The sequence below is a fragment of the Dipteris shenzhenensis genome, chromosome 6, assembly GCF_047967505.1.
Source record: "Dipteris shenzhenensis isolate YYH24624 ecotype China chromosome 6, Dip_SZ_1.0, whole genome shotgun sequence".
Taxonomy (NCBI): domain Eukaryota; kingdom Viridiplantae; phylum Streptophyta; class Polypodiopsida; order Gleicheniales; family Dipteridaceae; genus Dipteris; species Dipteris shenzhenensis.
The window spans coordinates 52,977,882-52,995,109 of NC_141601.1; the positions used below are offsets into that span (position 1 = coordinate 52,977,882).

General features: G+C 45.1%; 1 protein-coding gene across 1 annotated transcript in view; it reads right to left on the minus strand.

Moving 5' to 3' along the window:
- Positions 1–434: 434 nt before the first annotated feature.
- Positions 435–17,228, minus strand: part of LOC147901333 (pyruvate kinase isozyme G, chloroplastic-like) — a 28,304-nt gene continuing 11,510 nt past the window's right edge. The window contains exons 5-12 of the mRNA XM_087375704.1: positions 7,740–7,850; positions 7,337–7,425; positions 6,308–6,370; positions 6,036–6,211; positions 5,813–5,915; positions 5,055–5,203; positions 1,567–1,675; positions 435–1,369 (exon numbers count right to left, since the gene is read on the minus strand). Coding sequence (XP_087231830.1) covers positions 1,244–1,369; positions 1,567–1,675; positions 5,055–5,203; positions 5,813–5,915; positions 6,036–6,211; positions 6,308–6,370; positions 7,337–7,425; positions 7,740–7,850 — 926 coding nt within the window. The 3' untranslated portion in view covers positions 435–1,243. The remainder of the gene's footprint in view (positions 1,370–1,566; positions 1,676–5,054; positions 5,204–5,812; positions 5,916–6,035; positions 6,212–6,307; positions 6,371–7,336; positions 7,426–7,739; positions 7,851–17,228) is intronic.

A 17,228-nucleotide genomic window follows, 5' to 3' on the forward strand; every position in this document is an offset into this window, starting at 1 on the left:
ATTTCTTAACAGGGCAGAACTTCATGATTCTTGTGAGACTCGGGCCCTTGGTTAGAAGAAAATCGTCTCAGTTAGAATATATTTGAGAAAACTGGCATTTGTCTGCAGCTTGTTCTTCATAAAGCAGTCTAGACAGGAGACTGAGTGAAGTTGGTTCCCAGAGGAATATGCCAGTTCATAATTACGATTTTCTGCATGAATTTGGGTTTAGGTGACGGAGTGATTCATTGCAGACGAGTTTTTCCACCTTCGCTCAAAATTAAAGCAAGCAATGGGTCACAAAATGATGTCACACAGAGACACTGCACAGGCTCCGTCAGGTGAATACAGAGAGCTTGCAGCAGTATACACGAAACAAGGAGCGGCTGCATCCAAATTGGATTTAACTCACTGAGGAAGCTCGGAAAACTTGATATTGACATCACCTTGAATTCATGTCATTGTTCTCTTCTCACCTTGGATACAAGCCTATGCATAGTACTACTTTCAGCAAATATGGCAAAGTAGTAAAAAAGCAAATAAAATATGGGACTACCTGCTTCATTGTCATTCTTAGCGTGTACAACCATGGAACATCTCTACCACAAAGCGTTTTTACTCCAACGGCTGTGATCTGCCTTTTAAAAGAATGATAATCGATGCTTTTAATACCTATATTTCAAGAGTTAAAATTTGAAATGCATCATACTAGGAGCTGTCTACATTGCAATTATTACTACCAGCCTCCAATCGAGGGATCGCACAATCAGATTAGACGGTATTGCTCTCTTCAGAAAGAAGCCCGCAATCACACGTGTCATAAAATGTAACGACTGCTAATAAGACTTGGGACAGATTCCCAATCTCGATTTGGCAGTCCCTTGACATAATTAGAAGGGTCTCAAAAGTGTGTTTTTCCAGAAAGCCATTCTCGTTAGCCTAGATCAGGCTTTTCTGATCCATGCTTGTTTGTTACCCAGCTTGCCCGAGCACGGATTCAGGAAACCTCCTCACAAAAGGAGGAATACAAGCCCTGAGATTTTTATGTTTTCAAATATAGAATTATTCGATACATTTGCTAAGGATAACTGCTGATTCTCAAAATTGTTAATTATACAAATGAAAATTCCAATGCCATCATCCTCTGAGAGAAGACAATTGAAAACATGCAGAACAACTTGGAACAATATCCAGATGACGTCGGTAACTGAGTTCATCACTACTGGCCAAGATACGAAGAGCACCCAAATCAATCAGCTCCTTACTATTTGCTTGCATCAGTTCCCACTCTTCTTACTTGAATGTGGTGTGTGGATTCTGTGCGCCAAATGGGTGTGCGGCCACTCTGGACGAGAGCCACTTCTTCTCCTACCTTTAGCAGTCCGCGTTTCTGAGCAAGGTCCCAAAGAATACATGAGCCATCACTTTATTCGCAGTGTCATGAAAATGAAAACTCTAGCTACAGTGCTCTACAGCTAATGCTAAATTTCAAATACACGTTTCCAAAACAGATTGCAGTATCATAAGCTTCTGCATACATCCTGAAGCAAAAGGATAATACAAATCACAAGAAAGATAAGGCATCACCTCTAAAAGGGTCAAAGCCTCAGAAAATGTTGTCTCTGCATCCTTTGAGAAAGACATGATAACAGGCCTAACTCCATGATATAGTGCCAGCCTTTGCTGAACCTTCTTGCTGCAGAAAACGGAAAAAGAAAACAGTAAAACAGGGTGCATGCAAATAAACACAAATAACATGGCTGAGAGTAGATGTCCAATTGCCCTTAGCCTTCCAGATTTTCAGTAATGGGAACACAGTAAATTGATCTTCTGCAAGGGACTATACACTGCTGAAATACACGCTATACATAAAATTACAGCCCAGAGAGAAGCTCTGAGAAAGAGATACAACTCAGCTGTCCACTATGGACCAGCCTCTTGCAGAGCTGCTTTAAAGGGTTCATGGCTCACTATCTCTAAGAGCCCATGATCAGCCATAACGAGCCAAAATGGGGAACTCAGCAGATACCTCTACATGTGATGTGGAGACCATGTCTTACGAAAGCATTCTCTATGCTCAAATGTCTCCCTCTTGAAATTGGTCTCAAATAGAGTGCAAGCTGTACATATTGTTGAGCTAGATGGCCATTAATAAGGCTGTACATAAAAACAGCACAAGCTGTGCATAATGATGGCCATGAACATGGCTGCAGGTCAATCTCTTTCACGTTCATGTGGAACATGGGTTAAGTCCTCAACTTCTAGGAGTTCTTGGGGTGAGACCAGACTTTCTTGAGCCCCCATCACTCTTTCCGTCTACCAACATGAAAGACTAGGTGAACTTTCACATGGAGAGGCAATTCTACTTTATAGACAACCTCATTTTCTTTTCCAAGATTAAGAAAGGTCCACGGTACCCTAGGGGGATAGCTTTTCTACCAGCCCCATCCATAACGTCTTTGAATCCTTCAATATTAGCAAGTACACATGCATTCCCTGGGAGAACTATCTGGGAAGATGCCGTCTACCAGCATAAACCATGCTCTATCCTGAGCACTCGTGATAAATTCTCGTACGTCACTAACTCTCTTCCATATCTTGCAAGAAACCCTTAGCTGCATCTAGCTGAATACGCTTCAATCCAACCATAATGGGAGACCTAGGTTGATGACCGTATTATGTAAGCGGGCTGAAACCACTGGCTGTATTCTATAGGCAAATTCCATCATTGGGATGTACTCCCAATTTGAGGGCCTCTTGGAGACATATGCTCAAAGCATATATTCCAAGACCTGATTCACCCTTTCTATTTTCCCATCAAACGCAAGAGGATCAGCAGAACTCATACTTCCTAATTTTATAAACTCTTCCTACCAAAAGTGCCCAAAGAACTTCGGATTTCTGTCACTGACTATATCACAAGGCAAACCATACAGCCTGAACAGCTAGTCAACAAACTGAGGACCTAGTTTTGGGGTCCTTAGAATTGTCTTAGTGGGTAAAAACCTAGCCATCTTTGTCAATCTATCTACTAGATCACAAATAGCATGGCCTCACTAGAATTCGTGACAATCCCACAATGAAGTTGTAACATGCAGGTACTTGCTGTGCAGAAATAGATGAAATGCAAAGGAGAACTCAAGTATGAGAGATATCCGAAATCTTCCTAACTATAGTACACTGCTTTATTTATAATGATGGCATAAATGCCCCGACTACAATTGTACATGCGTGCCAAATCGGCATACAAAACTAAGTTAAGAAAACTCCCTAACTGCGACTGTGGGAGATGGAGCTATGCTGCTGAAATAAGACTGTTCCACCTCAACCCTGTCCATCTTATGCTACATGGAGCCTTCAATTGCGATCTAGTACGGCAGCTGTATGGATATTGCTAGAGCAAAGCAAAGGCATGGCACAAGGGCTATAACATGGCTGGACGCTAAACTGTGGGGCAAAAAGTCCCTTGTATAGGGCTGGAAAACAGGCTGACCTGGCAGGCAGTTTTGACGAACTTGACAAGGCGACCCGACTTGGTCAGCCGTGAGCACTGAACTTGGGTGACCCAGTGGGCTTGCCAATGGGCTCATGGAATGCCCCAAAAACGCTGTGAATATGCTGCATTGGCGTGCTTCGGTATGGTGACTGTGCAGCCACCTGTCACTGTCGCTTGTGCCTGGCACTGATGCATGCGACATTCCACTCTTCTGAACTTTTGCTAGGTGGATACCTCACAATGATTTGCCCTGGCAACCCGAACTACTCCACCGTAACATGTGACATTGGGAAATAAAATGGACCCACATAGCTCGTGCCTGACTCGTCCTTGGACTAGGGCCCACAAAGAGATCACGGCATGCGACAAAATATCTTTGTACATTCCTTTGTTGGAGTTTACTTACAACGCTAAGCATTCAGCCACCTGAAGTTTTCTTAAAATAGTCCTAAGCATTCAGCCAACTGATCAATCCATTCACGCTAATGTACGGATAATAGCTTAGAGCCCCATGGTAGTTGGCTTGCATTATGTAAAACTTGGTACTACTGCTGGTTGTGTGCAGCAACAAGATATCTTGTAGTTTGCAAGGGAAAGCATAAAACGAACTCAGGATAGAGCGCAATTTTATGCTAATCAGAGACGGTCACCTCGAATTCTCTTGAAGAGATACGAGATATCTTCACAGCTCACCGGAGAGCCACCACGGTTCCGGGCTTTGTCTTTGAGTCCCAGCTCTCAGTTTGCTTCAGTCTGTATTTGATTTTGATTTTCCTTGAGCTCTTAAAATTAGATCAGTACTCAGCAAGGGCCCTAGCATACCCTTTGCTCTAGCCCATTAAGGCTTGTATGATTTTTTGTTTCTTTTTGTGCACTTTGTCCCATAGGCCCGCGAGGCCTCCAATGGATGTTAATACATCTCTCTCTCTCTCTCTCTCTCTCTCTCTCTCTCTCTATGTATGTATGTATGTAGCTTAGCGTAGCAATCAGCCCACAGAGGCCTGTATGAGTTTCTTCTCTTGATGTGCTTTGTCCCATAGGCCCACAAGGTCTTCCGAGGACATTAATATTTCTTTCTTTCTTTATTTCTCTCTCACACCAGAGGACTAAGGCATGGATCACATTAGTGGACAGTTCCTACAGGAGTGACAGTGGCACTTGTTCGCTGCAGAACTATAGCCAGGAGACCACACCAGCCCACACACATCAACAGCCGCCAGCGCTCCATCACAGGTTTTATGCCACCACCACATCCTCACACATCAATGATCCCCTCTTAGGGTTGACAACCCCGTCAGCTTCCATCCTCTCCATGAGCTCGGAGAGTTTTCTCCCTATGTATTGATGCCATTGTGATCATGATTATGGGTTTTCTTTTGTATTCATCATGGGTGTTGATGTCCGCTTGGTTGCTCCAACCTCAGCTCGTTGTATCAGTTTCTTTTAGTCTCATAGATCCTTTGGTCTTTCAAAGACTTTTACTAAACTTTCTTTCTTTCTCTCCGTACTTATTGATTCATTTATTTAAACATTACATAAAAAGAGAATTTAAAATGCATAAAATTAAAGAGGTACTTACTCGTTTGTGAAAGCAAACACTGAGCCGACAGGACGATAATGGCTAAGCAACATAGCCATAAATCCACTTCTAGTGAAGACCAAAATGGATGTGCCAAGTGTATTGGACATCATTGTCGCATGAAAAGCAAACATCTCACTCATGTGCCTCTGCATACATACATACCAAGTACGTTTCAAACACATTAACCACGCATGTGGCCTGGAAAACTATAAAAGTTCGCATAGTTAATACAAAACACACTTGTATGGAGATTTTATTTTTCAAAGAACATGTACTTCTTAGCACATAAAAGCCTTGTGAATATGAGCTTGTCCTTTATGCGTATGTGCACAATGAATCTCTCACAGCATGCACACCACCGCCCACAAGTGTCTCAATGCAATTTTTTGTAGGTTGTCTTCCCAACATGTCAGAACACAAAGTCCTTTATGACCATTAGACCTAAAACACCACAATGCAACATGGCTTCACCCATTGTTAGTACTGGTTCTCCTTAATTATGGCTTTAATTACCTTATAACACAGCAGAGGTATGTGTAGAGCTTATGTAATAAGGTCACCTTTACTTCATTTTTTAGCAAATGCCCCTTGATGTATGAGTAGTAATAGTCACCTTTTGTAACATGTAATAGATGCATCTACTCTTGAGGGGGTGGGAAGAAACTAATTGCATGGACGGTTTAATGCATAAAAACGTTAAAGAAGGGGATACTCATTTCACTGAAATTGAGACAGATACATTGAAATTTACATACCTTAAAAGCACTCCCTAGATTCGCGGGGGGCTGCTCCTCAGACATTGTTGCCTCTGTGCGTAGGGCAACTGTGTGCATCACTTTTACAGCTTTCAATGGATACCTGGCAAAACAGGATTATTAAAAACAGTAAATTATTTAACAAGCATGGTCTTAACAATTCACAATTCACACCCTAGAACGTGAAATTTTATAATAAGTTCAAGAGGCAGCCGTAACCTACTTTCCATGTGCAGTCTCTCCAGACAACATCACAGCATCAGCTCCTTCCCGTACAGCAATAGCAATATCAGAAACTTCTGCACGAGTCGGTGTTGGGTGATTAATCATGCTCTCAAGCATATTAGTTGCCACTATCACCGCCTTGCCTGCACTCCTGCACATTCTGATAATCTCTTCCTAGAAGGGGGGGGAAGAACAAAACTTTTAAGTCAATAAGCAAAAACTAAAGGTTTTCCCACAACAGAAACACTTCAAAACGAATGTAAATCCAACCTGAAGTAAAGGAACCTCTTCTATTGGGAGCTCTGCTCCAAGGTCTCCTCGAGCAACCATTGCCTACACATGCATACAGGACAAAATATGAACGCTGACTCCCCAGGATAGGTTACTTCTGAGACCCTGGGGCATCTCTTGTTTCGTTCTCCATTTCAGGCTTTTACATTACAAGAGAAATGTATAGTAATCAAATTAATTTTTTCCAAAAAGCATCCTTGCATGTGCACATGAATAAATGATTGTGCACTTCCGAGCTCTTCCAATTTCATTGCCTAACCCTATTTTGCATAAAAAACACACATAAGGGGACCTAGGAATAACAATTGGGGTTGCAAGAGAGAAGAAAGCAGAGGGCAAACAAAAAGGGACCCTGGGTGCCATGGAGAACTTGCTCCTTGGCAAGCAGGTTATGACTACAACTTATGGAGTTCCATAGCTCATCATATCTCAGCAGAAAAACAAAACCTTCTCATAACAAGAGCACGAATGCCTAAATCCCCAAAACTCGACAAGCAGACATTTGACAAACCCTTAAGGGACAAAGGAATGGGCATACTAAAGAACACACAATACCCCAAAAGTGGCCTATTCCTACAGAAAACGCAAACCATGAAAGTGAGGTGCTAATTTGCAATACATGCCACACATTGTGGATGGCTCCAGCGCGACCCCTTGATAAATCATTGGAAAAACATCTCGAATTATGAACAAAAAAGTGAAGTCTTAATCTTGCAAAAGAGAATAACATAATATGAAGTAACACCTCACACATTATGGCACCTTTACTCGCATCATATCTCGTAAGCAGGTCTCTACAAATACTACCATATTGAGAGCTCATACTCACAAACTTTCTTACCATGGAATTCACGAGGCAAATGGGCAATTCAGTAATACTATATCCATGGACTGGAAACAATGAGCCTTCACCTTGAAATCTTTTGATGACATGAAATAATCGTAACATGGTTCTTTACAGTTCTAACTTATACATGTAAGTTAAGGAAGGTATATTTACATACTCACCCCATCTGAGGCATCAATAATGGAATGCAGGTTTGGAATTGAATCAGCACTCTCTATCTTCACAATGACATGAATGTCTGCACCACAGCCTGGAAGTGTGGACAAGAACCTCTATAACTCAGTTAAAAAGGCAGTCCATTCCAGAATCCACTTTCTTTCCAAGTTAGCAGACATATCAAGACAACAAATATGATCATGCAGAAAGGCTTTATAAAGTTGCTAATACAGAACACAAGTACAACATTTAGAAACTACTTTTGACTTTGTCAAATGTCTTGCATAAACTGAAGGTTTCATCAGGCAGATGCTCTAAAGCCGTTCTCCTATCTGCAGTAAGCACTTCCACAACCCATAAAAGTCTTCCTTGCACCGTGAGGTTTGCAAAGTATGCAGGTGGCTTTACTTTTGAGATAGTCTTTCAGTTCATGCACCACTTGTGCATCCTTGACGAAAGAGACTGCATAGAAGTCCACTTCATTCTCCACTCCAAACTTAACGTCTTCCCAATCTTTTTCTGCATAGCAAAAAAAAAAGTGTGAGATCCAAAAATTATGTGAATATTGACTAATAATCTTCTCTAAACTACTTGCTATTTCCAGTGGTAAACACCTTTCACTTAATCAGCTCTTAAAGCTTTAATTAATCAAGTTAAGAACGTCCAGAAAGGTATGGAGATGGAGAGGGATGAAGAGGTATTATAAATTCAGGTTTCACAAAATGTGAAACCATAATGCAGGCGCCACTCAAACCAACATTTATTGGACTCAAACGTAAAGATGGTAACAGACTGACATCATAATATTAAGGGACAGACTGACAGCATAACTCTAAATTTAATATCTTTTAACCATACCCAATGTGGAAACAATTGTATCGACACTACAATTCATTTAAGATTTTTTTGAGATAAACACAGGGAACAATCTGATAAGCAGGTATTAAATTGACACTATTTCCCAATTTAATATGTCTAAGGATTGCCAATATGAAAGCAATTTGATAAGCAACAGGGAATCCAAGCAATAAAATAATCACCATCGTATTGAATCCCACTTTCAATGAACCCCTGCAAATAGGCCGTGTTGAGTTTAACTCAAGGTCAAAACTTACAAAGTTTCCCCTCTTGATGTCAAGCCTTTTAAAGGTTATAATTTTTTGTTTATCCCCCTTTGGACAATGCTGAATGGCACCCACAAAAATGAGACTTTACGACTTACCTTTGCACCTATCAATATGACCCTTCTTCAGGGCCACAATGTAACAAACACAAATGTAAAATTACGAGGCTATCCTGACATAAAGCAGCAGGCTTACACCCTTAAGTAAAGAATAATAAATATCATCATTTGGCCAAGACGTGGAAACGTAATAATTGTACAATCCTTCCAAATACCAACTTCAATGTATAGTATTTGTAGAACCATGCTTCAAAAGAAGACCTTAAAAAGCACTTCTATGTTATAGAGAGAAGAATGACAAGCACAAGCGATACAAATGTGGATTCCAAAAAAAGGAACAGCAGGTAGAAATCTATTTGTAACAAAAAATCGCATGCCACACTATGAATTACTTTTAAAACAGAGTAATGCAAGTGGAAACAAAAGGAGCCAAATATACTCATGCAAGGATATTAACGAATCGTAATATTAGAGGACCACAAACAAGGGGGTATGGAGATGAGATGACAAATCACTCTCAATAGAAATATGAATGCCGATGAGTAGCGTGTGACAACATATCAAAATACAAATGTTGAAACATGATAGCAAGCAAGATGTGCACTTGCTAGAGTTTGCGAGTGTAGAAGGACCCTTTTAGGTAATGAGCTACGAAAGGCTTCAGTTACCACGCACACACAAAGAAAGACAAGGTAGATTTTCATTGCATTTCAAAAGATGGCACGTGTAGAACAAAGAAATATAGAAAATAGATGAGATGTGCTAGAGTCTCTTTGCAGCAAGATCCAAACAATAATGTTGGAGAGTGGATGCTTGTTATGAGTGCACAAATAGCTTGTTGGTTGCATGCCTTGGAATAAACACGTTGTAAAATAGAATGTGGACTACTTTTAGATTAGATTAGTGCTAGCCTTTGTCACGAGTGAGTTTGGCCTTCACCCCCGCAGTGCTAACAGACATTCAATACGAAGATCTTTCTATAATGGATGCTTAAGTATGTGTGGGTGTGTGGATATATATATGTGAGAGCATATGCTTATACTATGGTCTACACCCACCGTTGGGCACTGATATTGCCCATGGGGAGCCATCATTGTTTTTTTTTTTTCCCAAAGGAAGGAACCTTCTATTAATGCTTAAAAGACTTCATACAAAACAGCAGCCCTGAAGGTGCTGAGTATGGAAAAAACCGGAAAAGGCTGAAAGAAAGGACGGGCTTATTCCAGAGAAACCCAGCTCACTGCCTAGGGGATCTCTGGTACTAGGGCTAACAGCCAAGTGGGGGGGCTATACAACCAGTGAATCCCTCGCGGAGTATACAACCAGTGAATCCCTTGCGGAGTAAAGATGTAGAAAACTCCTGCAAGCCAAGCCTTGCAGAATCGAGCACGCCTCTCGAAAGCTGCTCTAGAGCCTGGGATCCCACGCTCCCAGATGGAGCGTAGGGTGTAAATGATATCCTACCAGATGGCAACCAAGGTAGCCGAGGGTGGAGCCGGATGCTCACCCATCACGAGACTGCAGCGAGCCACCCAAGTGTTCCACGCAATGATACTGACTACCATCTCCCATATGTTGTCTTCCGTTGGAGGAGGAGGAGCTAGGCTATCAGGAGGGATTGCCTCATGGAGCGCTATCCTCTGAATGCTCTAACCTTGTATCCGGTAAGCTGGGGAGATCTCATCAATCTGGAACGAGTGTCCTCCCTCAGTCAACCAAGCTACCATCCCCAAGGTGTAGTCCCTCTGAAGACTCTGCATACGGGTCATGATCCTGAGGGCTCCCATCCAAATCCTCGTTGCGCTACAACAGCTCCAAACGCAATGTGGGATCATCTCCAAGAAACCAGCAGAGCAACAATGGCACTACCCCTCCACTCGCATCTGCTCCAACCACGGTCCGACAGGCAGGCCTCCATGGGCGACCAGTCAGAAGAAGTAGGATATCTTCCTAGGCTGCAAACTGGACCATAACCGCGTCCAAAACCTGAAACGAACATCCTGGGGCACTCTCTGGGCCACCCAATGCCTCTCCCTCGAGGAGGTCCACATCGAAGAGTCCATCTGAAGCCTCTTGCCAATCCGTGTGGTGTAGGAAAAGAAGGGCCAGAACCACTCTCCCGGATCCCACTGGACCTCCCTCAAGGGTCTACCCTCCCACAACCAGAGGCACCATTTGGGGGCATCCTACTCTGAGATACTGGGAGGGTCAATGCGCCACTCCTTCCCCAAACGTCCCTGCCAGTGAATCCCATCAAGACTCCCATCCATTTCAAGGTCTCTCTCAATGAGTGGCTGAAGTAGGCCTCCAGGTCCTACACGGAAGAAACTTGGGTGCGTGCTGCCTCGCTACATCATCATCCTCAAGGGGACACCAATCCGAGAAAACTACCCCAACCATCTAATGTCCATATGCGAAGTCCCTCCCACCAGGACTCAGGGATGGCTAGGTCAATCTCTCTCATCCACTGCCCTGCCCCTCGCAGATGCGCTCCGACGCCAAGCCTCGTCTCTGCCTCCATGGATAATCTGGTCCATCTGCCAAAAGACCTGGTCGGACCACTGTCTCACTGTGCCCAACCAATGTGAGTCCGCTATCTGAGCATACGCCCCTCTTGATCTCGGACCTATGGGTGCCACATAAGGGACTAACGCTCAAACTCCTCTCTACATTTGGGCGGAGCTCAAATGAGACTCCCTGCTAGTCTCTACCAGACCCTGTGAAGGCTCCTCATCAAGGGGGACCCTTCCCCATAAGGAGCCTCTAAGAAGATCCATATGTGTGAAAGCTGCCATTGCCCCCAGTGCGTGGGGTGTTCCTGAGAAGCCCTCGCTATAAGAGGAGCTTCCAAGGCTCTGCACCTAGAGTGAGGCCGCGAACAACCAACTTGCCCAAGAGGGCACTACTCTGCATCTCCGGATCAATGATACCCAAGCCTCCCAGTGCCTATGGCATGATCACCGTCTGCCAAGCTCTAGTATTCCTCGTGCCATCTGAACCTGCCCAAAGGAAGTTCCGAACCAACCGTCCAAGCTGCCCAATGGATCCTCTATGAAAACACCAACAGGAGGCGATATACCAGGCCGTGGCAAGAAGGACCTAGTTTGCCACTAAGGCACGCTGAGCTTCAGTAGAGAAGCTTGCGCCAAACACTGTCAAGGACCGAGGCGATTTGCTGCAATGTCAATACCAAATTGACCTCCGAGGTATCTCGCTATCTGGCACCGCGGTATCTATCTGAAGCCAAAGTCACTCTCCCAATCACGAATCTCCTATGTCTCTCATAGCTTGTGAAGAAACCTATGGACTTTGTTCAATTGATCCGCGTAGCCGAGGCCTCGCAATAAATAGCCAAGACTCCCTTGACTCTCTCCAAACTCGTTGTGGTGCCCTCTACATACAAGGACGTGTCATCTGCAAACTCAGAGTCAAGCAGCTCCTCCTCATGTCTGATTGGAAGCCTCAATCCTGTGAGGCCCGCCACTTGTGATCTCAAGTAGTAGCCCAAAGCCTCCGCCACGAACAAGAAGAGGAAGGGAGCGAGACGGACTAAACGAGAGAGAGGAAAGACCTCGCCTGTGTGTCCTCTAATAAGCATCTGGCTAGAGCTCCCCACATAAAGCACAGAAACTCCTCTGACCCATCTGTCTGAGAAACCCAATCTCTGCATAATACCCTCTAGGAAGGACCACTCTACCCTGTCGTAGGCCTTCTCAAAATCCAAGAGAAGGACAGCCAGCGGCTGTGACTCCTCCCTGGACCAATCCACTGCCTCCCAGAACGTGAAGATGTTGTCCAAGATGCTACACTCCTGGACAAACCCGGCCTGTGTGTCATGGATGATGTCAGTAAGATGGGGCCGTAACCGCAAGCTCAAGACCTTGGCGAGGATCTTGTATGCAGTATCAAGCAGAGTGATCGGTCTCCACTGCCGGATGTCTGACCTATCTCCCCCTTTCGGGATCAAACAAATCCACCCCCTGCTCAGGGACTAAGGGAGGAAGCTCGTGTCAAATATCTCCTGGCAAGCTAGTCGAAAAGGGATGGAGATAATCTCCCAGAAGTTCAGGAAGAAGGCCGGGGTCAAGCCATCCTCGCCAGGACACTTCTTCCCAGAGCTCCTCATCCGTGAAAGGCTCCTCCAATCTACTGCATAAATCCTGCGAGACTACTATCGGAACATGATCCCAAACTACCTCTCGGGCCACAAGACCACCTGGAGTCATCCTCTCTGTCTGAAAGAGCTGCCTATAAAAACCCGTGGTCAGGTCTAAAATATACTGCGGATCAGAGTGCATGATGCCATGCGGATCTAGGAGACGCTACAGCTGTGTGCCTGCCGATCGAGACCTAGCAGTCTAAAAAACTGCTTCGTTATCATGTCCCCCTACTGTACCTACCAGACCCGAGAAGAGTGATAGGAGAACTCAGCCCACCGAATCTCCGTGTCCTGAAGCTCAAGGTGAGCGCTCTCGAGCCTGTTGCTAAGCCACGGAGAACCTGGGTCTTGCTCCCTGAGCCGCTCTATGAAGGCGAGGTCTCTCCTCAAATCCTGCTCGCGATCCTGAAGAGTCCTCCACCTAAGGACATGAGACTGCAACTCCTCACTACTCCTCTGAATCGCATCGACCACCCACGAAGCCCAACCCTCACAGGGTGTCGTCTCTGACTGCTCCCAAATCCCTGCCATGACCTAATGCATCTCCTCGTCCTGCAGGAGGTCCTCTGGAATGCGGACCCCCTTTTGGGGAAGACCTCGACGAGATCATGAAAATGAACTGCTTCCAAGTGCTACGCTCTGTTGCTAGCATCTCAGAGAAGGAGGCACCGCCCTGCTTGTCTTTCCCAAACTCCAGGTTGTTGAAGTCCCCTCCAACAATCCAAGATTCTACATCGAGAAGACACTCTAACAGTCTCCTCCAAAAGGCCGGGCGGTGCTGTCTGCACGCTAGGGCATACACGTTTAGGATCCCAATCGTGGACTCCCCGTCCTAACTCCCATCCAAATTACCCGTCCTGGGATAAGCTCGCCATGATCGTAGACCTCTAGAGCCAAAGTCTGTGAGACCGAGATGCAAACCCCTCCGCTCCGTCCTACTCCAAGGGACCATCCTCCGGACCTCTCCCTAGGAAAAGGTGGTGTCGTCGTTTGATTTCTAATGCTGAGAACATATGATCCTGAATCAAAAGGATGTCCACTATCCGCCCTACCACTATCCTCTGCAACTCTTGCCAGGTACTGTGGTTGACTACGAGCACGATTGTGGAGCCCTTGCACGTTTCACTCACTATGGTCTAGCTCATGAGGACGGGGATGCAAAAAATGAGGCAGTGGGTGCATATTCCAGAAAGACCACCTCATGTGACTTTGCCGAGGGTTTGGAGGACAAATAGTCTGTGTCTGTGCGTCGACGTACTAGGATGGATACCGGCTCAATGCCAATCTTCCGTTCCCACTTCATCATGAAGGAGACTTCCACCCCAAACAGCTCTGCACACTTCTAGAGGGGCCAGTAGTATGCCTAATCGACATTTGCCTCAAGCGGCAATCAGATAGCTCCTACCACCAAACCACACATCGGCTCCTCTCGTGTGAAGCTCAGCTGAAAATTCACCTCCGCACCATGAGCGTGCCAAAGGTCCAGTCCCTGTGATTCCATCCACTCGTCCATCATGCATGAAATCTGATCTCCCATAATAGCATCAAACACCTCTAGTAACCAGTTCTCCAACCCTGTGGAGGCAAACTGGAATCTCCAAACAAGGTGTGTTCGAGAGCCCGCTACGCTGATCAAACTCCCATTCCGGGACTGCAAGACCATAAGCATTACCTCCAACGGTCACGGATAAGAGTCCGGAATCTCAGATAATTCCAAGGTCCCAACCTCCAAAAGTCCCGCGGTAAGGGACGCTCAGGCTGGAGGTTAGGAGCTGCTGACCGGGAGGACGAGCCCCGTCCCTCTGGCTCCCTCCCCAAATGGACATGGTGCTGCGATGAGGAAGCAAAAGGGGACATCGTCTTACCCTTGGCTGCTGGCAGGGGTGTCGAAGCAAGGGAGGGGAGGGAGGCTAAAGAACCTGCTATGTGGAGAGGGGGACGACGGGGGAGGGAAGAGGGAGGGAGGCAGAGGGAATGGGACGGGTGGTGAGAGTGATCATAGCAAGAGGGGCGAGGGGAGGGGAGGGGAGGGGGCGGGCGGAACCCAGGAAAGGGGGGGGGGTAGTGGAGAGCAATGGGGAATAGAGCCCACCCTCACCCTCAAAGGTTAAAATATGTTAAGGGGGTCTAGGACCTCAAGGGACCTGTAGATACATGGATTATTGGGAAATTTAGTCCCACATACAATATGCAACTTGATGTGGCTTGATAAAATGAAGCATGAGTCCCTCCTTGTAATCCTGTTGGCTCTTTTGGGATATGGGGAGGCATGCATGGCCACGGGGCGAGAGTGTGGGACCCCTTGTTGCATTGACCTAGGGACCCAAAGAGTCAAATGAAAGCTATACAATTACAAAAGGACAAGGACAAAGCTTCCCTCGTGCTCTTTGGGTCCCTAGGTCAATGCAATTACCTCGTGCTCTTTGGGTCCCTAGGTCAATACAATTCCCTCGTGCTCTCTGGGTCCCTAAGTCAAATGAAAGCTATACAATTACAAAAGGACAAAAGGGCAAAGCTTCCCTCGTGCTCTCCCATTGCTCCTACCTGCCATTTTGCTCCAACTCGATCCGGTGCCTCGTTTCATCGCCAGAAACCTGTTTTTTTAGCAGAAAAACAGTCCAACGACTATTTTTTGACTTTCTGAGGTCCAATTTCAACGTTTTTTGAAATTTCGCATACAAGCGACCCTATCCCGCACCATTTCGGCCGGAAAAAAATTTTGTCCATACAGTCGTACGAACCTGTACAAACAAGTGCACGATGCTCTCAAGAATCCGTACGACTTGTCAGAAGTTGCTTTCGAGCATTTTTGAACTATTTTTGGAGGTTTTTTGCTCAAATCTGGACTCTTTTCAGTCATTCGTACCTTCCTCCAGGTGTTCCGACCTGCTCTAGCACTATTTTGCCGGGATTCTCTCCCTCTTGACTCAGATCTTCCTGGTACAATTGGATTTAAAGCTTTTCGCCCTCTTTTATGTCACGTTTGCACATATTGCAGTGACATTGAGGTGGTTTTGCTCTAGAGATTGGGGCTTTTGTGTCACATTTGCAGATTTTGCAGTGATATTTGCTCCTTTTGGTCACATTTTGGAGCTTTTGCAGTATTTGCCCTATTTTGACTTCATTTTCACTCCGACACTAGGGATTTTGGATCTATTGCTGACAAATTGCGGGATATTTTTAGATTTGCAGGTTATTTTGTCACATTTGCTTTATTTCAGCAAAATTTGGGGCTTTTGGTCATTTGCCACAAATTTGACAATTTCGCCCTTCGTCAATTTTGTTGAAATTTGCAGTGACATTGGCTTGGTACAGCCAATTTTGGGCATTTGGTAGACATTGACATGCAAGAACATTGACATTGGCTTAGAATTGCAGCGGATTGAATCACATTTGCAACTTGCAGCACAATTTGGGACTTTTCCCGATTTGCCCTCTCAGATTTTGGGGCTTTTGCCAGGGGCTTTTGCTAGATTTGCTGTCCATTGTAGTGACATTTTCTTTATTCACCTCAATATGCATTTGCCCCTTGATTTGGGCTTGTTGTCTTGTCAGATTTGAGGCACACAGCCTCCATCTGGGACATTTACAGCTCAATTGATCATTGAATACATTTGCAGACATTTGCCCCTTGTTTTGGGCTGATATTTTTTGCAGGACAGCTATCTTTGGCAGGGGGGTCCATTGACCGAACAACACATGCATTTAGCTCATTGTTTGAGCAGTCAATTTTTGGTTGGTCACTGCCTGACATTTGCTGTCATTTTTTGTGAAACATTTGCTGGTTGCCAAAATTTTTTTGGGTATTGTCTCAAGATCGGATCTTCGACTTTCCTCTGTGGCATCCACTTCTGCTACTGCTACAGCTGGTGCAGCTGCTTCAGCCACTTCTGGATCTACTGCCACCGCTGGTGCAACTGTTACAGCTACGTCTGGACCTACTACTACTCCAGCCACACCTCCAACACTGGAACAGGCCAGATGGGATGGTAGAGATGCCCAAGCACATGCTATCATTGCTTTTTCAGTCAAGAGACATATCATTCCTCACATTCGGTCTTGCAAAACATCGAAGGCTGCGTGGGACATCTTGGCTCACCTTTAAGAGGTTCACAATGAGGCACGTGTTGCTTTCTTACGCAAGCAATTGGAGAATGTCAAAATGGAAGAGGGGGACAACATGAATGCATACATCACAAAAATCAAGGATTTTCAAGAGCAGCTCATTAATGTGGATGAAATTATTTCAGATGCTCAGGTAGTGTCCACAACACTCAATGGACTTTCTGAGTCCTACCAGGGGTTCGCTACTACATTGAGGTTGGTTGCCATGGGCAATCCCAACACTTATACTTTGTTTCCCTTCTCCTGCAGGAAGAGCAGAGTCGCACAAATCGTGCTGCTTCTCAAATTGCAAATCGGGCTTTTGTCGCTAATTACAAAAATAAGGGAAAGAACGGGTACAGCAAACCCAAGCCTTCTAGAGGCTCATCTATTGCTGGACACTCCATCTAATTCTGCCCCGTCTGATGCAAAGAAGAAAAACAGCAAACGT